The 25,220-nt window shown below is 39.4% G+C and overlaps 1 protein-coding gene across 1 annotated transcript in view; it reads left to right on the plus strand.

Moving 5' to 3' along the window:
• The window catches only part of F5 (coagulation factor V), an 88,079-nt gene that overhangs the window by 5,461 nt on the left and 57,398 nt on the right, over window positions 1-25,220 (plus strand). The window contains exons 2-3 of the mRNA XM_037825394.1: window positions 39-130; window positions 13,205-13,327. Coding sequence (XP_037681322.1) covers window positions 39-130; window positions 13,205-13,327 — 215 coding nt within the window. The remainder of the gene's footprint in view (window positions 1-38; window positions 131-13,204; window positions 13,328-25,220) is intronic.

Genomic DNA, 25,220 nt, shown 5'->3' on the forward strand with positions numbered 1-25,220 from the left:
GTCATATATAATGCCTTGTTTTTGTGTTTTATTTCCAGCTTGAATCCTTCCACAACTATCTTTAATAAAATTGTCTACAGAGAGTATGAAGCATATTTTAAGAAAGAAAAACCACAATCTAGCATTTCAGGTAAGTCTGAAACGCATTTTTTTTTTTTTAATTTTAAAGGCAAACATCTAGCAATAATTTGATATTCATATATATCTAAAATATTTAGTAACATTTTTAGAAATGTGTGTTGTTGCATTTAACCAAGACTAGCTATGTTAATTTGTGAGGCCCAATGCAAAATGAAAGTGTGGGACTCCTTGTTTGTATAATTGAGAATTTCAAAATGGTGACAACAGAGCATTAAATCTAGCAGGGGGGCCTTCTGAGATGGGATCCTGTGCAATTTCCCAAGAAGCTGGCCCTGTTTTTTGTTTTGTTTGTTTTTTTACACCTTTTATTGTGAAATATAAACTACATATAGAAAAGTGATAACTTTCAAAGTACAATTTAACAAGTAGTTAGCAAATTTCAAAGGCTTTTATGGGTTACAGTTCTACAATTTCAGTTATTTCCTTATTGTGAAATATAACATATATGCAGAGAAGTGACAACTTTCAAAGTACAATTTAACTAATTATATAGCAAATTTCAAAGAATGTTATGGGTTGTGTTCAGTTCTTTCCTTCTTGCTATTCTAATACGCTAGCATCTAAAAAAAAATATTTATATAAAGATTCAGTATTTGTAATCCTTTTTTAAATCCTGTCTTGTCTGTTGCTACCCCTTCCTCTCATTTAACCACTTTCTCAATCTTCAGGGATGTCTAGGCAGTGATGACCCTAACTTGTTCATATTGTAAACGGGTGTTGACATTATGGGGAAGGGGGCTGCATCTGTTCAGTGTTCTTGAAGAAGCTATTGCCGCTGGGTTTTGAGACTTATCTGGCATAGGAACACTCTGGAAGATTTAAGTTTCTGAAAAATAAACAGTGAATGAAACTGTTATAGAGACTCAGATAGGGATGTAGGTATTTCAGGACTACTGTTGATTAGGGCTTGGCAAACTGTGGCCATTTGGGATATCTGGCTGAAGCTTGCTTAAGAGTAACCTCCAGGATAGCCTCTCGACTCTATTTGAAATCTCTTAGCCACTGTAAGCTTATTTTGTTACCTTTCTTTCCCCCCTTTTTGTCAAGAAGGCATTCTTAATCCCTCGATGACAGGGCCAGGCTCATTCCTGGGAGTTGTGTCCCACGTCACCAGGGAGATTCACTCCCCTGGGATTCATGTCCCTTGTAGGAGAGAGGTTAATGAATTTATTTGCAGAGTTTGGCTTAGAGAGAGAGAGGACACATCTGAGTGACAGAAGAGGTTCTTCAGAGATGCCTCTTAGGCATAATTATGGGTAAGCTTAGTGTTCTAGTTTGCTAATGCTGCTGGAAGGCAAAACACCAGAGATGGATTGGCTTTTATAAAAGGGGGTTTATCTGGTTACACAGTTACAGTCTTAAGGCCATAAAGTGTCCAAGGTAACACATCAGCAGTCGGGTACCTTCACTGGAGGATGGCCAATGGTGTCCGGAAAACCTCTGTTAGCTGGGAAGGCAAGTGGCTGGTGTCTGCTTCAGAGTTCTTGTTTCAAAATGGCTTTCTCCCAGGATGTTCCTCTTTAGGCTTCAGCTCCTTAAAAATGTCACTCTTAGTTGCTCTTGGAGCATTTGTCCTCTCTTAGCTTCTCCAGAGCAAAAGTCTGCTTTCAAAGGCCATCTCCAAAATCTCTGTAAGCTGAAGCTCCTCTCTCGGTTCCGGTGCATTCTTCGAAGTGTCCTTCCTAGCTGTGGCAAGTTCGCTCCTTCTGTCCGAGCTTATATAATGCTCTAGTGAAGGCCCATGCCAAATGGGCAGGGCCACACCTCCATGGAAATTATCCAATCAGAGTTATCACTCACGGTTGGGTGGGGCACATTTCCATGGAAACAACCTAATCCAAACGTTCCAACTTAATCCCCACTAATATGTCTGCCCCACAAGATTACATTAAAGTTAATGGCATTTTGGGGGACATAATATATTCAAACCAGCACATTCCACCCCCTGGACCCCAAAATGACATTATCTTTCCATATACAAAATACATTCATCCCACAATATCACAGAAACTTATATCATTTCAGTAACAATAGTTAAGTACAAGATCCCATTAAATCAGTTACAGGCATGGTCTGTCCAAAAGCACAATTCCCCTTTAGCTGTGGACCTGTGAAATTTAGAACAAGTTATCTACTTCCAATATATGAAGGGGGGACAGTCATAGGGTAAACATTTCCATTGCCCTGAGGAGAAACTGAAAGGAAAACAGGGTTAACAGGACCAAAACAGTTCCTAAAACCTGCAAGACAAACTCCATTAGATTTCAAAGTCTGAGAGTCATTAACAGAATAACAACATATCCTTGGGGCTTGAGAGAGAGGGAGTTTAACCCTTCCTAAGGCCTTTGCAGCAGCCCTTTTCCCTCCAAACGCTGGGTTGAGTGCTCCAACATAGCCACACATTGGGGAGACCACCTTCTTGGCCCCACCCTCCTCAAACACTGGGGCAGCACCCGGATTGTCTTCCATCCCCAGGGCACATGCTCAACCCCTTCAGAACAGTGGGGTGGCCTCCAGGTTCTCCCCAGTCCCCTGGGAATGCTCCACCCTCTTGGAGGCCTGAGGTGGCAATACCTTTCCTGAACATCGAGATGGAAGGCCCACCCTCGACCACTGGGGAAAACTCACCCTTTTCCATGCATATGGGCCACTCCACTCTCCCAGCCTGAGACCTCTTGACTCCAGACCTCAACCTCCACGGCTCTGTCTTTGAAGAAATTTTTCCTTCAATTTGTTCCTTGTCTGTCTCCTCCAGTTCCAACCAGCAACAGCTCTGTCTGTAAAGAGCAGTCAAAAATTCTGTTGGCTTTGCATGAAGCACACAGGGGTCAAAGTTGTCAGACAGTAGGACTTCCCACAAATTCTTTCTGCTTAACTCCTTCTCCAATCTTGGCTTGTACTGAAATGGCAGATGGGTTCCATGTTTGGTTACATCCTCACATTGGGCTGTAGGTTCTGGGGTTTCACCCCCTGGAAGCCCAGAGTTTTTTGGGCCATCAATTTCTGGTTTCTTTGAAACCAAGAGTTCATTTCTCAGCTTATCTCTGTCCTCTCGCATTTTACTATAAGCTGCAAGTAAAAGCCAGGCTACTTCTCCTATATTTTGCTTGGAGATCTCATCAGCTAAATATTCCAGGTTGTCGCTTTCAAATTCTGCTTTCTATCCAACAGCAGGACTCAATTTTCCCAAATTCTCTGCCAATTCAAAACAAGGATTGCCTTCCTTCCAGTTTGTAACAACACATTCATCATTTCTGCTCAACGCCTCATCAGAAGTATCTTTAGAGACCGTATTTCCACAGTCTCTTCAAAGCAGTTTAGGCCTTTTCTATCAAGCTCCTCACAATTCTTCCAGAATCTTCCCCTTATCCATTTAAAAAGCCATTCCAACATGTTTAGTATTTGCAAACTCAGCAGCACCAGCACCCCACTTCTCAGGTACCAAAATGTGTTCTAGTTTGCTAATGCTGCCAGAATACAAAACACCAGAAATGGATTGGCTTTTATAAAAAGGGGTTTATTTGGTTACACAGTTACAGTTTTAAGGCCATAAAGTGTCCAAGGTAACATATCAGCAATCGGGTACCTTCACTGGAGGATGGCCAATGGCATCCGGAAAACAAATGTTAGCTGGGAAGGCACGTGGCTGGCGTCTGCTCCCCAAGTTCTGGTTTCAAAATGGCTTTCTCCCAGATGTTCCTCTCTAGGCTTCAGCTCCTTAAAAATGTCTCTCTTAGTTGCTTTTGGGGTGTTTGTGCTCTCTTAGCTTCTCTGGAGCAAAAGTCTGCTTTCAAAGGCCATCTCCAAAATGTCTCTGTAAGCTGAAGCTCCTCTCTCGGTTCCAGTGCATTCTTCAAAGTGTCCTTCTTGGCTGTAGCAAGCTTGCTCCTTCTGTCTGAGCTATTAGATAGGGCTCCAGTAAACTAATGAAAGCCCATGTTGAATGGACAGGGCCACACCTCCACGGAAATTATCCAATCAGAGTTATCACCCACAGTTGGGTGGGGCACATTTACATGCAAACAACCTAATCCAAAGTTCCAACTTAATCCCCACTAACATGTCTGCTCCACAAGATTACATCAAAGATAATGGCATTTTGGGGGACATAATATATTCAAACTGGCAAAGTTAGCCTCCCTTTTACAGCCATAAATTTCACAAGAGCAAGTCTCAAGATTGAGGGCTTGACTTCTTAAATAGGGTGTTCCTAATTTCACATAGGATATATTCTATCCAAGCTAAACAATCACTGTCTCACATTATCTTCACTTAGTTGAACAATCATCTCCAGTCTCAATTTTAAACAAGTATTGTGACACAAAATACCCCTAAACTCTTATCAGCCCCTAATTATTTATCCCTAGTATTAGTGCGGTACTGGTAAGGTATTCCTATTAAATATAGTCTATAATATGCAATGGGTAGTTTTCCCATACACCACTCTGTTGTTAACTCTTTGTACCAGCATCATACCTTTGAAGCAGATTATGTAGGCACTTATTTGTATTTGTAGTGTTAATCCGTGGGATACATGCTTTTAAACAACCCCTTCCAATCACGTTCACCTTCAATATGGCACTAAAACTCATAAACCTATTAACGAATTTTCATCACCCATGTCCATTCCCATACCTTTAAGTTCACCCTCATTACCATGTCTATACATATTAGGTAATCATTCCCCCTTCACTAGCTTCTGTCTATCTCTAGGTCCCCTATATTCTACATTATAAGACATTGATTTTACATTGTTCAGGGAGTTCATATTAGTGATAACATACAATATCTCTCCTTTTGTGTCTGACTTACTTTATTCAGCATTATGTCTTCAAGGTTCATCCATGTTGTCACATGTTTCAGGACCTCGTTTCTTCTTACTGCTGCCATAGTATTCCATTGCATGTGTATACCACATTTTTTAATCCATTTGTCTGTTAAAGGACACTTTGGATTGTTTCCATCTCTTGGCATTTGTGAACAATGCCACTATGAACATCAGTGTGCAAATGTCCGTTCATGTCACTGCTTTCAGATCTTCTGGGTATATACCGAGAACTGGAATTGCCGGATTGTAGGGTAACTTGATATCTAGTTTTCTAAGGAACTGCCAGACTGACTTCCAGAGTGGCTGAACCATTATACAGTCCCACCAACAATGAATAAGAGTTCCAATTTCTCCACATCCTCTCCAGCGTTTGTACTTTCCTGTTTGTTTAATGGCAGCCATTCTTATTGGTGTGAGATGATATCTCATTGTGGTTTTTATTTGCATTTCCCTGATAGCTAGTGAAGACAAACATTTTGCATGTGTTTTTTAGCCATATTTCCTCTTTGGAGAAATATCTTTTCATATCTTTTACCTATTTTATAATTGGGCTGTTTGTATTATTGTCATTGAGTTGTAGGATTTCTTTATATATGCAAGGTATTAGTCTCTTATCAGATACATGGTTTCCAAATATTTTCTCCAATTGAGTTGGCTGCCTCTTCATCTTTTGATGAAGTCCTTTGAAGCACAGAAGCTTTTGATTTTGTGGAGTTCCCATTTATCTCTTTTTTCTTTTGTTGCTTGTGCTTTGGGTGTAAGGTCTAAGAAGCTACCTCCTATTATTAGGTCTTGAAGATGTTTCCCTATATTATCTTCTAGGATGGCCCTGTTTTTAACCTTGATTGAAGTAGCTCAACAAAACTTTCAAGTGTTTGAACATTTATTCATTCCTCAAGCAGTTTTTTGCACCTGCTGTGGCTGGGCGCTAAACTTGGCACTGTGGATACATCTATGAACAAGATAGATCTAGGCCCTCCTTTTATGGGGCTTATGGTCTAGTTTAATGAGAGGGGACATGCCTTAATGGAATGATCTTTTGCTTCCATCTGCCACTGTAGGCTCATTTAGAAGAACTGTGTGTGGCTGATTCTATCCTTCCCCTTTATTCTCTATTCTCCTCTATTCCTTGTTTTGATTAGTGTGATGAAAGCAATAGCTATGATTTTTAGAAGAAAACTTTTTTCCTCATTTCTTCTTAAATCAAGGAAAATAGATTGAATGGGTTTCTAGGATTTTAAATATGTTACCATCTTTCACAGGAATGATAGAGGCCATCATTGGAAAACTCGCTTAGGCTGGCTTCCTTTGTCAATAATTCACCCATACTTTCCTGCTCACCAGGAAAATACCTGTTATCTCTCCCAAACTCATCCTTCTACCTCTCTTATTCATGCTGGTCTTTCCTCATTCTTCCGATGTCCCTTTATCTTCTGTCTTTCCTCTACTAAAGACTTCCCTTCAATCAAAAAATCAACAACCAACAAAACAAACAAACAGCAATAATAAAGAAACACAAAATATGCTCAGGTTAACCCCCATCTAGAAAAAGAAAAAAAAAAAAATCTCCTCTTGACTCTGCCTGACTTTCTCTTTTTCTCTCCTTTCCTTTACTACCAATTCCTGAGAGTAGGGTATATCACTCTCTCCATTTCCTATCCTTACATTCCTTTCCTTCCATAATTCACTATTTACTGGAATATAAATCCACCAAAAAAAAAAAAAAATGCCCAGAGCCAATACTTTCTTTTCCTTTCTTCTCCCACTTGACATAACTAGAACATTTAATGCTCCTTCTTCTTGGAACTCTCTACTTACCTGGTTTCCCTGATGCTACTTCCCCTGGTTTTCCTCCAACTGCTCTTACCACCCCTTTTCATTCTCCTCATTAGATCTTCTTCCCCAGAATTCCAGCCTCAGCCACACCCATGTCATTAGCCACGACGTGCCCAGGGACCACTTCCTCTCTAAAGAGACACTGACTCCCAGTCCCTACCAGTAGAAGTCACTCTTCGCTCTTCCGTACAACCTCCAGACCCTGAACTAATTCCTACCTCAGAGGGATGTGATGATCAAATTAGTCAATAAACATAAAGTACTTAAAAGCATGGCTGGTATATAATAAGCACTCAATAGATGTTAACTGCCTTATTGTTATTATTGGGATCATATATATCATGGTATTGTGGATAGTTATTTATCTATATTTCTTCTTCATTCTTATATATTCTTCACATACACCCATTTATGTATTATTTTATTTTTAAGTATGTATTAATATATTATTTTATTCTTTTAAAAATTAATTGTGTATTGAGAACTTAACAATATTCCAGGCTCTGGGGATACTATAGTAAACCAGACAAGTGCCTTGACCTCCAGAAGCTAAGCACCAATTGGGAGACTACTATAAGTAAACAAGCAATTACACTACAGTAATAAGGACGAGCTATGATAAGGGTTTTATAGTTGAACATGGGAAATACCCATCTCAAGTCTAGGAGTCAGGAAAGTCTTCTTATCTCTAAAACGATAGCTGAAAAAAGAGTAGGAGCTAGCAAAGCGAAGTGGGGAAATGTGGGGGGATGTGTCTAGACCAAGGAAGGAGTATGTATAAAGATTAGAGTTGAAAGAGAATGGCTTATTTGGGGAACAGCAACTGGATCAGCACAGCTGGAGCAGAAACTGAAGGAAAGAATCAAGAAGAGATTCAACTAGAGGGGCAAGGGCCAGATCAGGGAGACATTGTAAAGCTTTAATCTTGAGGGCAATAGGGAACCACCGAGAGACTTTAAGCAAGGGAGATCACACTCAGATTTGTGCTTTAGAAAGATGACTCTCTTCAAATATGCATAATGGATTGGAGAAAGGTGAGTCTGGAGCCACAGAAACTAGGAATTGGACCATTGTGTAAATCCAGGTAGGAAACCGACTAAGGCAGCTAGGTCGGAGAGAAATGGATGGATTCCAAAGATACTTTAGGAGCTAAAATCAACTAAACTTGGTGACTAATAGGATGCAGATTATGAGGAAGAGAGAAGAATTATGATTGACTTCAAGGTTTCTGGCTTGAGCAGTGGCATGGAGATAGTGCCATGCAGTAAGAAAGAAACTCTAGGAAAAGGAGAAAGTTTGTGAGGGAAGGTGGTGAGTTCAGGCTTGGAGTTTGAGGTGTCTGTGTATTATCTATCTAGAGATGTCAAATGGGGAGATGACATAGAGGAACAAGATCTGAGCCAGATACAGATGTTTGGAGACATCTAAACAAAGATGGTAAATGAAACTTTGGAGGGTAGTATCACCCAGGGAGTATATGAGTAGAAGAGAAGGCTGTGGACAGAGCCTAAAGGAGCGCCACGTTTCGAGGGATGGGCCAAGAAAAGAAAGTTCACCAAGGAGCTTAAGAAAGACAGTCTGTCCAGAGAGGTCAGAAGAAAGCTAGGGAATGTGGAATCATGGAAGCAAAGGGTCAGATGCTACTCCTAACTACTAATATGAGGACTGGAAAACTGCTATGGAATAGTGGGGCAAGACCAAATAGCTGGAGGTGAGGAAAAGGAAACAGAAGGAAGGTCTAGCTAAGTCTTTCCTGAAATTTGGCTTCAAATGGGAGGAGAGGCAGGGAGTTCTGGGGGGGAGAGGGAAATTTTGTAGTATTTTTTAAAAGAAATATGGTGACTTAAAAATGTTGAAGTGTTCAAGGGAAGAATCCAAGAGAAAAGGAGAGGATAAAGACAGCTAAGAGAGAATAATTGATGGAGCTGGACTCAGAAGAAGCAGGAAGTGATAGGATTCAGAGCTTGACTCATCAGCCTTAGGTAGAAGAGACAATACCTTAATTTGGGGTGGGACAAGGGGAGAGGCAGTGGGGCTGCCAATAAAAGTTACATTTGTAGTTTTGGACAGGAAGTTGAAGGATCACCTATCCTCTCTCATCATGTCTGTTCATTTTCATAGCTCCAGTCCCAAGTTTAGTGTATATAACAGGCACTTAGAACGGTTTAATTAAATTAGATTGTAGGTGGGTAGAGGGAAAATGAGCTGGGAAACATGTTCATTAGGCCTGGGAAAAGAGGAATTGGACAGGGCATTTGCCAAGTTAATTGAATTTGAATGCCTTTGCTGTAAAAGACATTGTGCTGAGTGCCACAAGTGATAAAAAGGACCAGTAGTGGGCTGGAGACTTTTATCTTTTAAGCAATAAGGAGCCATGGATAGTTTTTCAAGAGGGAAGTACTGTGATCAAAATCATTTCAGATGATTAAATGTCATTGTGATTTCCTGATTCAACCTCATTAACTAGAAGTAGACCTTGATAATTGCTGAGAACAGCCCCCGATTTGTTTTAAGCCCTTTGTACTTTAAACATTACCTTCCATCAACCTCTGTGTATCTCGCAATATATTTGTTTTACGTGAACTCTGAGGCATTTTAACATCCATTTTTATACAGTCTCTTCTTGGACTCTCAAAGTTGCTTAAAACTATGAACCCCCAGTGGGTTGGGGAGATGTCTTATTCATCTTTGTAACCCTACAATAGCTGATACAAGGAGGGAAATCTGGTGTAAAGGAAAAGCCTCCGACTTTAACTGAGAAAATCTGGGTTTGAACATACCACTAACTACGTGATTTTCCTGTTCCCCAGCCTAGTCTTGTGTTATGTGTACCCCTATCCCCTGCTCCACCCATCAGGTGGGTGTGATAATAGCTGAGTACTGAACAAATCACATGACTTATCCTGCCCGCCCCCTCTGCAGCAGGAGCCCAAAAGGTCTGAAGATAGCTGTCAAATGAGGTTCGTGGGTATATGGAGAGGGAGAGGAGTGAGTCCATTTTCAAGAATCCTGTCTTGGGCTTTAAAATGACTAGTTTTGAGTGCCTGTACCTTTTAAGGAAGATTATGAAATATTTGTCCAGGAAGGAGTTTTAAAATAGCAGCAGCAATGGGCTGCCTTGTGTTATATAATCCTCATTTACCTGAGAGCAGAGGATTGGATTAGCTGACCTCCCACAGTCCTTTCCGATTCCAAATCTTGCATAAAATTGGGTACATGCTGTGGCGCCTTCCCCAGGCCCTGGGTACTGAGGAGAAGATGGAAAAGGTCTTAGGCCATCTGGCAGATGGAGGAGCTGAAGCGCAGCTCGAATGGCATTCGGTCATGTGCTTGCTGATATGCATGAAAGTATTTGGTTTGTATTTTTGAAAACATCCTTTTGTTTTGCCTTAATTCTGAAGAAGCAGGAAGGGAGGCTGGATAAACACTGCAAACCTCCCATTTAAATAAGAGGTCCTACTAGGTAAAATAACTTAGGAGACTTATTCTGGGCATCTGGCATTTGCAGCCATGTGATGCCAACAAACAAATCAACCAAGCAAGGGAACCACGGCAACAAAATGCAGAGCACAATGTGACAGCACAGTCAGGACCCCCACTGGGCTCATGGGCAGCTGGGGCTGGTGGGACTAGCCAGTGGGGCCTCCATTAGGAGCCAGCACTGCAGGTAGCAGCCAGCAGAGAGGGCTTCAGTCAGTGGGGTCAGCCATGGTCAGGATCAGAAAAGGTGTAGTTATCTGGACTGTTTGTTCTATGGAGGGTGTCCAAACCTGCCCTGCAGAAGGTCGTAGAAAAAGCTTTGGCTCAGGAATCTAGAAACCTGCATTCAAGTCCCAGCAATGCCAATATCAAACTCTCCCAAGCCTCCAGGTTTCATTACCCAACTCTAAATTTGAGGATTAACTAAGTGACCTCCATGGTCCTGTGCAGAACTAACATAAAAGCAAAAAAGATGCTTCGGGCACAGGATCAGTGACAGTTCAGTGGAAGGAATAAGACAACAGCAGATAGAAAGATAGGAGTAGGAAAACAAAGTATGATCTCTGTCCCAGTGGCAACAAACAAAAGCCCCACACAGGGTCCTCTATCTCAGAATTGCAGCCTCATCCACCCAGCTCCTCAAGCCAGAACCTCACTGGCCATCCACAGAAACTTGAGCTCCCTATTCTCTCTCCTCATATCTAATCTGTCACCAAATCCTGACGATGTTGCCTCCTAAATAGCTGTCTACTATGTCCTCTCCTCACCATCTCCACTGTCTTCACCTTACTCTATGTCACCAATATCTCTCCTGGAGCCTCCTACCTGTTTTCTCAGTATCCACTGTGGTTTCTCTCCAGATCATCCTCCACAAATGCTGCCAGAGATTTAACATCCAAAATCTGGTCCATGTCACACTCCTGCTGAAAACTCTTTAATAGCTTCCAGGTACTCTTCAGTTAAAACAAAAATTCTAAGACACCTGTAACTCCCTACATGTTTGGGCCTCTCATAATGTCTTTGGTTTCACCTTCCTCTCCCACTTGCCTACTAAATTCAAGCTTCTCAGTGGCACCTCAGGGCCTTTGCACATGCTAATTCCACTCCCTGGAATGCTCTTGCCCATCCCTTTGCCTAGTTAACTTCCTCTCTGCCTTTGGACCTCAGCTAAAGCATCACTTCCTGAGCGAGGCCTTTCCCAACCTGACCCCTCCCTGCCTCTGATTTAGCCTAGGTCCCTCTGTCAAAGGCTCTTTAGAGGATCCTGTACTTCTCTGTCATAATAGTTTTCACAGTTTTTATTAAACATTTGTGTGATAATTTGTCTGTCTTTCCTAATAGGTTATAAACTCTGTGAAGGCAGAGAGTATGTCTATTTTATCATCATTGCAGCTTTGACATCTAGGATTGTGTGGGCATAATTATCATCATTCCTACAAAAAATGCTGGTTAAACTTGGTGACTGTTACAACTTCCTACTCTTACACCTAAGATTCCTACTAGGCAGCAGCCTGAGAGCTTATTGATGGCTTGGAAGTGAGGGCAGTAAAATCCTGTCCCTTGTCTGAAATAGGGCTTATTGTGATAGATTCTCAAGCCTTAATGGACACTGGAATCACCTGGGAGCACATGTTAAAAATGGATATTCCAAGCTCCACCTCCAGAGACTCCATTCATGGGGGCTGAGGTAGTACTTGGGAATTTGCCTTTTAGTAAGAACCCAGGTGATACTGCTGCAGAGACACTGAAGACTACACTTTGGGAAATTCCCTTATATGATTCGTCAAAACTCTGGCTCACATATCAACTCTTCCCCTAAATCCCCAGAGAGAATGGGTCCCTTCATCCTCTCTGCCCTTATCTCAGCAGTAGCTCTTACAATATGTCTCTCGCCACTCTAGCTTCTGAGCTCCTTGAGGACAGCGCTGAGTCTTATTTACATTTGGATTCCCAGGACCAATGCTTGGCACAGAATAAGTAAAACCTCATCCTTGATTTCTATACCCCCAAACTGCTTTCCCACTGTGTTCCCCTTCACAGTAACTGATGCCTTTATTTAGTTGCTCAGATCAATCCTCAGGATCATCCTTTACTTCTGCCTCTTACACCCACATCCAATCCATCAGCAAGTCCTGAGGGCCCACCTTCAAAATATGTTCAGAATCCAACCACTTTTCACCATTTGACTGTGACATGTACTGGACTATCCACTGTCGTCTTTTGTCTATACTAACTGGTCTCTTTGCTTCTGCTCTTGTTGCTACATAGACTATTCTCTACACAGAGGCCAGGGTGCACCTTAAACTCACGTCAGAACATATCTCTGCTGCACAAAGCTTCCAGTGATTTCCCATCTCAGATGAGAATCCTTACTATGGCCCACATGGCCCACAGGGCTTTACATGATCTGCCCCCCTCACATAACCCACCCCTCATCTTTCCCCATTCTTCCCAGGCTGTTTTTTTGGATACCTTAGGCTCACTGCAGCCTCAGGGCCTTTGAACTTGCCTGGGGCTAGAGGGATATGTGATGTTCTCCCTCACTTCAGTTGGGTCTCTGAGGTGGGAGATTTAAAATAGCCAGTCACTCTCCTTCACATCATACTGGAAAAATGAACATTTCTTTCCTTGACCAAAAACAGTGGTATCTAAGGCAAGACAGTGGGCCAGAGTGGGTCGGACATGGTCAAAACTATTTCTCCTACCAACTTGACTTGCTTTGGGTTCAGGCCAAGTGTTTCTATTCTCCTGTTCTTATCACCAGTAATGTAGAGTTAATGAGCGGGAAAAGCCTTCCTGATTGAAGATAAGCAGGTGAACCTCAGGACCAGGAGGACCCAGAGCAACCACCTTGGGGCTTACCAGTTCTGTCTTTGTTGATTCTGGACACAAACATATTTTAAATTCTTGTTTCCATAGGACTTCTTGGGCCTACTTTGTATGCAGAAGTTGGAGACACCATGAAGGTTCACTTTAAGAATAAAGCAGACAAACCCTTAAGCATCCATCCTCAAGGAATTAAGTATAGTAAATTCTCAGAAGGTAAGAGGACTTCAATATCCCTCCAAAAAGGGTGACTGCACAACTCTTTAACACTAGTGTCAAACATTTAAAACTAAATTGTTAACCAGATATTCTTAGAGAAATCTCCTTTTCCACAATTAGTATTATAAAAATAGTTTCTTTTATAAGTTTCAAGGGGGAAGAGGTTCTAGAGTCATCTAAACCTTGGTTTTTAGCTAGGTTCTTATTCCTTGATAGCTGGGTGACTGTGGCTAAATTACCTAATCTCTCTGAACTCCAATATCTTCTGTAAAATGGGAATGCATATATTGTAAGCTGATTTAAAGCAGGGGTCAGCATACTTTTTCTGTGAAGAGCCAAATATTAAGTATTTTAGGTTTTGAAGGTCATACGTGGTCTCTGTTGCAACTACTCAACCATGCTGTATAGCACAAAAGTAGCCATGGATAATATGTAAATGAATGATCGTGGCTGTAAATTTTATTTACAAAATTGGCAGCTGGCCAGATTTGACCCACCCACCATAGTTAGATATGGTGACATAGGGCTAGCCTGACACTTAGACGACAATCAGTAAGTGGTATTTGGTGGTTGTAGTGGCAGTGGTAGTATTAGAATTCTGGACACAGTGAAGTGATTAAGAACATAAACTTCAAAGGCAAACAGATTCCAATTCCAGCTTTAACATTTCTGACTCTAGCCTCTCTGAGTGTCAGTTTTCTTATTTATAAAATGAGAACAGTTAGACCTATCTTGTAAGACTGCTTTGAGGATTAAATGAGATCATTCAGGTGGTATATAAAACCTGGTTCCTGGAAGCTGGTATTCCCTCAATAAATGAAGAAGAAGAAAGAAGGAAGAAGAAAGAAGAAAAAGAAAGAAGAAAGAAGAAAGAAGAAGAGACTATGATGATAATGGTTTTCAGGGTGACCGCATCAGCTACAGTACAGTAAATAGCTATTATCAATATTGTTACCATTGTGTTCAGACCACAGTGAACAGAGTAGAATTCTGTCAGGAACTGGTTTCAAAAAAATTTGCATCCATAATATAACAGTTATTGGTACAGTAACATTTTAAAATGATGACTGCAGGCCTCTCATGGTCCACAAACCACACCCCCTGACCCCCCCACCCCCACCCCCACTTCTCTCGCATCTTCCAGCCATCACACATTTGAAGAGAAGAGTTGAGTAGAAGAGTAGTTTACAGTGCAAGGTATGGAACTAGAATGCTTGAGTACAAATCCTGTCTCAGATCCTTACTAGCTGTAGGACTTTTGTTAAGTTACTTAACCTGAAAAATGGGGACAACAATCATAACTATCTCATACAGATTTGTTTTAATGACATCTGAGAACAGTGTCTAACATTTAATAAGCATTCGATAAATATTAGCTATGATGATAAAGATGATTTTTCACATGAAAATGTATCCAAATAATTAATATTTATCTAAGTTATCATTATAAAATGCTTTTTACATTTATTATCTCCTATAAATTTTTGTCAAGCTCATTCCCACCAAAGTATCAGTCACTATAGGTCAATGAATTACCCACTCCAGGAGTTGTGTTAGCAATTAATCCTTGGCTTGAGGGAAAACAATGAAGCATTAACTGTGAAAATGTAGGCATCTCAGAGAACCAATTTGGGGAGACCTGGGGTGAGGTAGAGTGTACTGGAGTCATTCCTATGTTCTTAAAATAATCCAGTGACATACAAGCTACTACTTAACCTACTTATGAGGCTTCCAGATAACTGCATCAGGAATTCAGGACTGTAGACCAAGAGAGGAGAGCCTTTAAAATGTCACATGCAGGTTCCATCTCAATTCTGGAAGAGGTAAGTATTGTGAACTTTGTACCTCAGCTGGGCTGTTTGCACAGTGAATGAACCTTGCCACAGTACCCTTCTTTCTTTACTGTTTACTCATCCCTACACTTCCCCACAGCCAGCAATCATTTATCAATAATTGCTCAAAATGCTACCACCACTTCCACTGGTGATCTGATTATTGGTGCATAACAATGCCCCTGGACCCGTTAATCTAAGAAAAGTAAATACAGATTGGTGGAAAAAGTCAAATTTTATCTTGGAAACTACATGCAAACCTAGCAAATAGATAAGTACTGTCCTTCATAAGACAAGCCTTCCGTTTATCTTATCATGCCCTCTGGGTTAAAAGAAAATATCCTCTGATGAATGCACAGCTCTGTGATTATAATGAGACCCATTGATTGTACACTTTGGATGGATTGTATGGTGTGTGACTAAAACTGTTCAAAAAGAAATGTAGAAATGTTAAAAAAAAAAAAAAAGAAAAAGAAAAAGAAAAAGAAAAAGAAAGAAAATATCCCCTCCATGTCTGATGCTCACCATCACCCAAAGTCTGCCTCTCTGGTTTGAGGCATACTTGTCTCATGAGCCAGTCACATGAGAATCCAGATTTCTCTATCTCAGGGGTAAAAACATAAACGAAGGATGATGGTGGTGATGGGGGGCAAGGTGTTAAGACAATGTAATAGGCTTAAGAGAGAATTCAGTCCTTGCCCACTGTTTGCTCTAACTAAAGAGTGATACAACCTAGATAACAATCCTCCTTATCTGGGAGTTAATCCTTGAACCCTACCAAGGATTTGGATGTGTGATCTCTTCAGCTAGAAGGAGAAGGTGACCATGAAAAGAGCACTGCCTTTGGAGCCAGAAAGACCTGGGTCCCTAAGTAACCTTGGGCAAATTCCAAGTAAAATAGGGACATCAATTCCTCCCATCCAAGGTTATAGCAAAGATTGTCATAATCTATATAAAGTCGTTGGCACCCAATAACGATAGTTGTTTTTGCTGTGATTATTTCATGGCTATTTATGGTGCAGGTATTAAATTTTGTTCCCAGAAACTTAGAGTGAATGGAAGCCTTTGACTTAGATGGTGCTGATCACCTTATTTCTTACTTCTTTAAGTGTCTGAGATGTTTTAATCATTTTGGATATAAATCTTTCTAAATGTTATACTTCCACAGTCCCCTTTAAAACAGAGGATGATGAGTAAAATTCTGATCCTTTCTAAACCATTACTTTCAGTCTCCTATGAGATTTTGAAAATATTCACAAATGTGACAGTCTATGAGTAAACAGACTCTAAATGAGGGCCTAATTTATTGTGGATAGTATTGTCTATAAATAAAGACCCTAAGCTTTCATGGTTTTTGTAACATCTATTTGGGTTGTCCAGAAACCTTGTTGCTTTTCAGTTCTTGGCTGTACTTTGATTAGGCCATGGTTCTCACCAAGGAAGATGTTTCTGTACTCAGTATGAGAATCTCCCACTGGCCATTCATACAGAAACTGCCTTCATCTAACATAAAAGCCATTTTGAAGTTTGGTGTTTCTAAACTACTCACAGTTGCATGTCCTTCCTGGAGGCAAGGGAGGGGGCACTCAGAGAAAACATTACAGTCCATAGGGCAAGGATGAGTAAACCTTTTTAGAAGGGTGGGCAAATCATGATTCATAAAAATGCTTACATGAACATTTCCCTTAGAAATGTATTAAGAAATAGGTTTTTAAATCAGGAGATAAAATATCTGCAGCTGCACCTAATAATTTAAAAATTATCACTAAAAGCGTTTCAACTTGGGGCTAAAATTTCAGAAACTCTATAACTAGCACATGCTGACCTGTTTAATTATAATGCTGCACCTCTAAGCAAATTTTGCTGTTTAGTGAGATTTTCAAAGTTGTCTTGGTCAATAACCTTTAAAAAGCTTGCTTTATATTAATTCTTAATATTATTCTTTTATTTGATTCATACTTTCATATTTTAAGTGTATGAGTTACATTATGAGAACTATAAAACAAAATTAGATCTATAGTTTTCATCTTTCTGCTGGTAAGTCAGCTCTCAACATAGAAAATTAAAAAAGAAAAAAAAGCTTTCCACAGAGATTGTCCCTTGCATCTAAGTGTTGCCAAATTATATGAAATTTTCTAAAACATTCCAGTGCTTGACATAATGTAGGTGATTACATTTTTCACTTTCTCTGAATATGTTGGCCTTATATAGACAATGCTTTGAGTATATGATAAAACACCTGAAGCAAGCTATAATGGATAATATAATAATTCTCATGAGTCTTAAAAATGTGAACTCTCCTTCAAAAGAGACTCTTATGCCCTGTGCAATGGAACCAGGCTCTTTATAAAACATCAGCATTCTAATTTGCCCACTGCCTAAATTACTAGCTTCTAAAAGAATATTCTAAATCTATGAATGCACACTGAAGCATTTACTAGGTTTTCTGAATGGAGAGGAAGAGAGTTGTTAAAAATAAATAAGTAAGTAACAAGAGATTTCATGAACAAGCACCCTAATGAGTAACCAAAAGGCTCTTTATTGTAACTTCACTTTCCCAGAGCTTGTATGCACCACTTTACATTTAAAAAAAGTTTTGAGAGTCTTTTAGCAAATAATTAGTACATCATGACAAGAGTAAACAAATTACAAAGCTGACTATGGACTGAGCAAGAAGTGAACAGAACTGAGTAAATATAAAATGAAGGGCTACCCTTTTATCAAGAGTTTATTCTAGCAAGAAATTAAACAAGAACTTTTTGTTCTCTAGTACAATAGTTTTTCCTGTCCATTTCTCCTTCTTTCAGCTTAGTTTTACCTTTTTGTTTTTATTACAAAATCAAAATCAGGTTCACCAAGATGGAATTCACCAATATTCCCTCTAAATAGCTCTGCTCATATTTTATACCTTATATTATTTAGGATGCAAAATCAAAGATACAACATGCCTGTTTTATTCTAGATTAAAGGTAAAATAAAATAATATGAAGTGAAAAGAATAAAGGCATTGATAAAATTATCCCCCAAATGTCTATCCATTATAGCCAGTTCAGTATATCATTTAGTATAACGACAAAATATATCCCCATATGCAAATCTTTATTGCTCACTATTTGTTTTATATGCCCATATTTCACCTTCTTTGAAACTGGTAAAATTAACTGACTGAAGGATGTGAAATTCTGAGTAATTTGCTTTGGTCAATTAGATGGGTTTTCAAAAACCATTATGTGTTAAACTTGGGTGCGACTCACTGACTAACAAATTTGTCCTTAGAAAACCAGTCACACTGCTACATCTAACACAAGTTATAGCCTCTTAGGTGATTCTTATATATTTATATTGGTTTGTTCTCATTCAAATGAACAGTGTATTCTAAATGTGGCCTCTCCAGTGAAATGGCCTTAGAAGAAATCTAGGGATGAAACCCATGACAACCAGGACATCAACATGTACTTGACTGTTAAATGGGCTGAGTCCCTCTGGGGCTGGGGCTCTGTCTTCACATTTGTACTCTGGCTCGCAGTACAGAGCCTGACGCATAGCACATCATGATCATCATCATGATCATCACCATGATCATCACCATCATCATCCCTTACTAACTAAACTGAGGGACTGAGGACTGAATTAGAAAGTAGGAACTATGCACTATCTCCCCCTTCTCTGAAAGTTATTAATTTTGCTGGTAACTGTGAGCAGTTACCTAGTCTTTTTACCAGCTTTTATCACCTTATAGAATAAAAACATTACCAGTTATGATAAGAACTCATAAACACTTACGATATATCATCTCAGTAGTGAAACATAAAAGAAAGACTCACTGTAAAATCTCTGGGAAGGGAAATACTTAACCAAAATACTAAAGTGTATCACCACAGGCTGCTGTAGCATTTGTAAGGTGCCAGACATTTTATGTATATTTCCCAATTCTCTTAACCCATCAAAGTAGGATAATATAATCTCTAGAAAAAGACTATATTATCTCAAGTTTATGAGTAAGAAAACTGAGGCTAAAAGGGGATTTAGGAACTTGCCCAAGATCACTAAGTAAGTAAGTGGTACACAAACAAAAAACTGCAACTTTGACTCCAAAGCTCATGTGAGTTCCAGTCATAAAGTTATCTCTCAGCCTTCAAAGAATACCACATTTTGTCCTTTTGAGGGCTTGTGAAGGCAATGCAAAGAATGTCATGTTCTACTATATGAATCCCCTGAGGTGTTTCAACAGCTGGAATAGTGGAGCTTCTTGTCCAGCAATATCGTTTTTTAAGTTCATGAGGCCACAAAGCATAAAGCACTGAATAGGGGCTGGCAGACTGGAAATGATGGGGCAAGCATGCTTGGTTCAAGATAGATCTAGTCAACAATTTGCCTTGCAAACTCTAGTTGCAAGGCAAGAGGGCAACTCTCCTTATCTCAGGCCTGTTTGTGCTTTGCTACCAAAGCTATTTTGCAACTTTCCAGAGATAATGCTTCCGTTTATCAGTAGAGAGTCTTCCTCATAAACTCTCTCTCTCTTTTTTAAATTAGACTAGGATAAGATTATAACTCACAGGCATTTATTCAATCTTTTAACATTTCTCAGCTCCTGATAATTTTAACACCTAAATCCTCTTTATTGTCAGAGAGAAATTTCAGTCTATGATAAAAACTGATTATCAGTTATTGTCAAAATGCTTTTTAGGGAAAGAGAAAGACACAACAGGGACCCATGTTAAGCTTTACACTAGCACAAAGGTCACAAACTCAGATGCCTATACTAGCCAGGCAGGTAATTCAATGGAAGAAAAAAATGGGTCCAGTAGGGGCTGTTGTTATCGGAGTGCCCACGTCCCAACTGAAGGGTGGCCAGGATTCAGGCCAAATTCTAGATAGGAGTTTGGTCTCATGTTTACCAGATCTCCAGATTTTTTTTTTTTTTAAGAGAAACCAACAATTCACATTTTAATATAATATTTCCAGATTTTTAATGTTGGCATTTAATTTTTTTTTCATTTTTTTAAATTACATTTGGACCTATAAAAACACACACCATTAGTTATACCATTTTTCAGGAAAAATCTATTCTAGATTTGGAAGCATATGTGTCACAAAATGTCTTTTGCTTCTAGTCTCCAAGACTACGGAGTTTATCAAAAAGGTAGACTCTGACTGTGGGATCCTGAGCCTTGAGGTTTTGAATGTTTCAATTACTGTAAAACAATTTTAAGTGGATGAACTTAATTCTCAGCTGTTTTTTCTTCTGGAATGGACTAATTTTTTTTTATTGAGATTGTTCACATACCATACAATTATCCAAAGATCCAAAGTATACAATCAATTGCCCCCGGTACCATCATACAGCTGTGCATCCATCACCACAATTAATTTTTGTTCAATTTTTAGAACATTTTCAATACTCCAGAAAAGACATAAAGACAAAGGAAAAAAAAAAAAAGAAAGAAATGGAAACTCAAATCCTCCACATCCCTAACCACCTCCCCTCCATTGTTGACTCGTAGTGTTGGTATAGTACATTTGTTACTGTTTATGGAAGAGCGCTGAAATGCAGTATATAGTTTGCAATAGGTATATATTTTTTCCCTATATGCTCCTCCATTATTAACTTCCAGTTGTAGTGTCATACATTTGTTTTGGTTAATGAAAGAGATTTCTAATATTTGTACAGTTAATCTCAGACATTGCCCACCACAAGGTTTACTGTTTTATACATTCCCATCTTTTAACCTCCAACTTTGCTTCTGGTGACATACATGACTCTGAGCTTCCCCTTTCTGCCACATTCATGCACCATTCAGCACTGTTAATTATTCTCACAATGTGCTACAATCACCTCTGTTCATTTCCAAACATTTAAGTTCATCTAGTTGAACATTCTGCCCATACTAAACTACTGCTCCCCATTCTTTAGCCTTCTTCTATACCTTGGTAACTTATATTTCATGTCTAGGAGTTTACATATTATAATTAGTTCCTATCAATGAGACCCTGCAGCATCTGTCCTTATGTGTCTGGCTTATTTCACTCAGTATATTGCCCTCAAGGTTTCATCATCAACCCATTTTTTTTTAAGTGGTTTTGTTCACATGCCATTACATTCCATCCTAAGTGAACAATCTATGGTTCCCTGTATAGTCACATATTTATGTGTTCACCACCCTCACCACTATCTATATAAGGACATCTACATTTCTTTCACAAAGCAGGAACAAGAGTCAAAGAAGGTAGACAGGCAAAAAAAAAAAAAAGAAAGAAAGAAAGAAAGAAAAGAAAAAAAATGACAGCTAGGAAGCAGCAAAAGAAAAGAGAACCTTAGATCAAAGTAGGATAAAGAGTCAGACAACACCACCAATGCCAAGAGTCTCAGACCCCTCCCCTATGCCCCCCTCTTACCTGCATTTACCTTGGTATATTGCCTTTGTTACATTAAAGGAAGCATAATACAAGGATTCTGTTAATTATAGTCTCTAGTTTATGTTGATTGTATTTTTCCCCCAATACCTTCCTATTTTTAACACCTTGCAAGGTTGACGTTTGTTTGTTCTCCCTCGTGAAAAAACATATATGTACATTTTATCACAATTGTTGAACACTCTAGGTTTCCCAATCATTATCTTTCCTCTTTTTTTCTGGTGTCTCACATGCTCCTCACCTTCATCTTTCAACTGTATTCATAGTTATCTTTGTTCAGTGACTTACATTGCTGTGCTACCATCACCCAAAATTGTGTTCCAAACCTCTCACTCCTGTCTTTTCCTATCAGCCTGTAGTGCTCCCTGTAGGGCAGGTATCTTGTTCACAAACTCTCTCATTGTCTGTTTGTCAAAGAATATTTTGAATTCTCCCTCATATTTGAAGGACAGTTTTGCTGGATATAGGATTCTTGATTGGTGGTTTTTCTCTTTCAATATCTTACATATATCACACTACTTCCTTCTTGCCTCCATGGTTTCTGCCTGAGAAATCCGCACATAGTCTTATTAAGCTTCCTTTGTATGTGATGGATCACTTTTCTCTTGCTTCTTTCAGGATTGTCTCTTTGTCTTTGACATTTGATAATCTGATTATTAAGTGTCTTGGCATGGGCCTATTCAGATCTATTCTGTTTAGAGTATGCTGCATTTCTTGGATCCATAATTTTATGTCTTTCATAAGAGATGGGAAATTTTCATTGATTATTTCCTCTATTATTGCTTCTGCCCCCTTTTCCCTTCTCTTCTCCTTCTGGGACACCAATGATATGTACATTCTTGTATTTCACTTTATCTTTAATTTCCCGGAAACATTGCTCACATTTTTCCATTCTTTTCTCTGTCTGTTCTTTTGTGTGTAGGCTTTCAGGTGCCTTGTTCTCCAGTTCCTGAGTGTTTTCTTCTGCCTCTTGAGATCTGCTGTTGTATGTTTCCATTGTTTCTTTCATCTCTTATGTTGTGCCTTTCATTTCCATAGATTCTGCCAGTTGTATTTTCGAACTTTCAATTTCTGCCTTATGTACTCCCAGTGTTCTCTTTATAGCCTTTATCTCTTTTGCCATATCTTCTCTAAACTTTTTGAATTGATTTAGTTGTTTAAATTCCTGTATCTCAGTTGAAGTGTAACTTTGTTCCTTTGGCTGGGCCATAACTTCGTTTTTCTTAGTGTAGGTTGTAGTTTTCTGTTGTCTAGCCATCTGACCTCCTTGGCCACCCCAATGAGATTTTTCCAGATGAGAACAGGATCAGGTCCCAGAAGGAGGAAATATTCCTAATTTGTTTTAATACATGCAGTTCAAACAAAAAATACCCATGAGCTAAGTTTGTTGACTTTGACTCTAGCCCATAAGACCTTAAATCTTAAGAATTCAATAGACATTCACTGAGTACCTTCTCCATGCCAGGCTTTGTGGAAGGCACCATAGAAACTGAAACAAATAAAACAGCACCTGATCCTGGAGGAGCTCACACTCTGGTGGCTAAAATGTGTAGGATGCAAATAATAACAGTCAAGTGGGAGAATGTATCATTAATTATATAATCTCATGGATATTTAATTACACACTGTGATGAGTGCTATAAAAGAAAAAATACGTTACACAATCAGAGATCAGGGAAGAAGTGAGCTGACATTTACGCTGCCAGATGAGGGTTGAGCATGCATTTATCCAGAGCAAGAAAGGGAGGAAGAGCCTTCTAAGCAGAGGGAGCAGTATCTGTGGACACCCTGAGGACAAGCTTCCAGATGAGAATGCAGGCTGGCCAGTACCTTGACTGCAGCCTAATAAGACTATGCAGCAGAGAACACAGCTAAGCCATGCCTGGACTCCTGGCCACAGAAACTGTGAGATAATTCTAGCCAAACTGATCAGGATAAAAGAAAAGGAAGACACAGATTACCAGCATCAGTAATGACATAGGGGAGGGGAAATCACTACAGAACCTATAAACTTAATCAATAAGGAATATTATAGACAACTTTATGCCAATAAATTTAATAACTATATCAGTAAAGGATATAATCAGGGGACAGAAAGTAAAAAGTAATTGAAACAAGAAAAGTTTAATATAAGGAACTAAAAGGGAAAGGGTAAAATGAGAATAAAGGCAAATAGGGGAAAGGGTAGAGAGAACTCTAAAGAATACCTAGAGCTGAGGGAGAGTACCCAAGGAATGAATAAGCTTTGAAGTTGGACTCCCTCCTCAAGAATGGGATTCAGATTTTGTTGGTGAAGTTGTGACTGTAGCCTGCAAGATGACAGTTTGCTGGTCCACAGTTGCCAGGCAGGGAACTGTGGCTGGGCCTGGCACACAGGAAACACTCTCCAGGATTCAAGTTGGCCAAGAATAGTGGAAAGACAAGGATAGTCAAGGGATCAGTAGCCTGCTCCCCAACTGAGGGGCACAAGCCTTGGAATGCACATATTGGGAGATTAGAGCAAGATGGTCACTGGGCCAGGCCAAGGCTGGAAATATACCAATGCAGTGTGGCTGGGACAGAGTACCACTGGATGTCCCCATACATGCCATTGGCAGTTCTGAATAGGAACAAGAATAAGCAAATGAAAACGTACTAGAACCAGAGAGATAAATCTCTTCTTCCTTCAATATCCCCCTAGTTTCTTCTCCCGATGAAGCTTAATATTGTGCTCATTGCAAAGGAGAAATGCTTACAGGTTTCCATTTCATTATTGCAAAGCAGACCCGAAGCAAAGACTTGGAGCTAAGCAATAATAAATTCTTAACTGGCACAGTAACAGAAGAAATGGAAAAGCTCCTTGAAAGACACAAACTATCAAAACTTACTCAAGAAGAAATACATAATCTAATATCCTTGCATCTATTACGGAGATTCAATTCATGGTTAACCTTCCAACAAAGAAAACTCTAGGCCTGGATGACTTTATCAGTGAATTCTCCCAAACATTGTAGGATGAAATAATGCTAATTCTATATAAATCTCCCAGAATATAGTACTGCAGAGAATACATCCTAATTTATTTTATGAGGCCAGCATATTAAAACCAAATGTCAGCAAGTAGGTGGAACAACTAGAATTCCCTTATGTTGTGGCATGAAATGCAAAATGGTGCAGCCACACTAGAAAAGAGTTTGGCAGTTTCTTCTAAAGTTATACATACAGTTACCACATGACCCCACACCCCCCACCCAATAATACCACACCTAGGTATTTACCCAAGAGAACATTTAAATATATTTCTAAAGACATGTACATGAATGTTCATAACAGTTCTATTCAAAATAGCCCCAAACTGGAAAGACCCAAATGCCCATCAACTGCTGAATATACATCATGGTATATTCCTCCAATAGAATAATACTCAGCAAAGGAACAAACTAATCTTACACACAACAACATGAATGAATCACTAAAACATTAGCTAAGTGAAAGAAGCCAGACACAAAGGAGTATATAGTATATGATTTCATTCATATGACACTATAGAAAAGACAAAATTATACTAACAGAAAGCAGATCAGTGCTTGACTAGGGTGAGGAGGCAGGGGAAGGTATTGTTTGGAAAGGACACATGGAACTATTCTGTATTTTGGTTGTGGTGG

This window comes from Choloepus didactylus, chromosome 2 (assembly GCF_015220235.1).
Source record: "Choloepus didactylus isolate mChoDid1 chromosome 2, mChoDid1.pri, whole genome shotgun sequence".
NCBI classification, from domain to species: domain Eukaryota; kingdom Metazoa; phylum Chordata; class Mammalia; order Pilosa; family Megalonychidae; genus Choloepus; species Choloepus didactylus.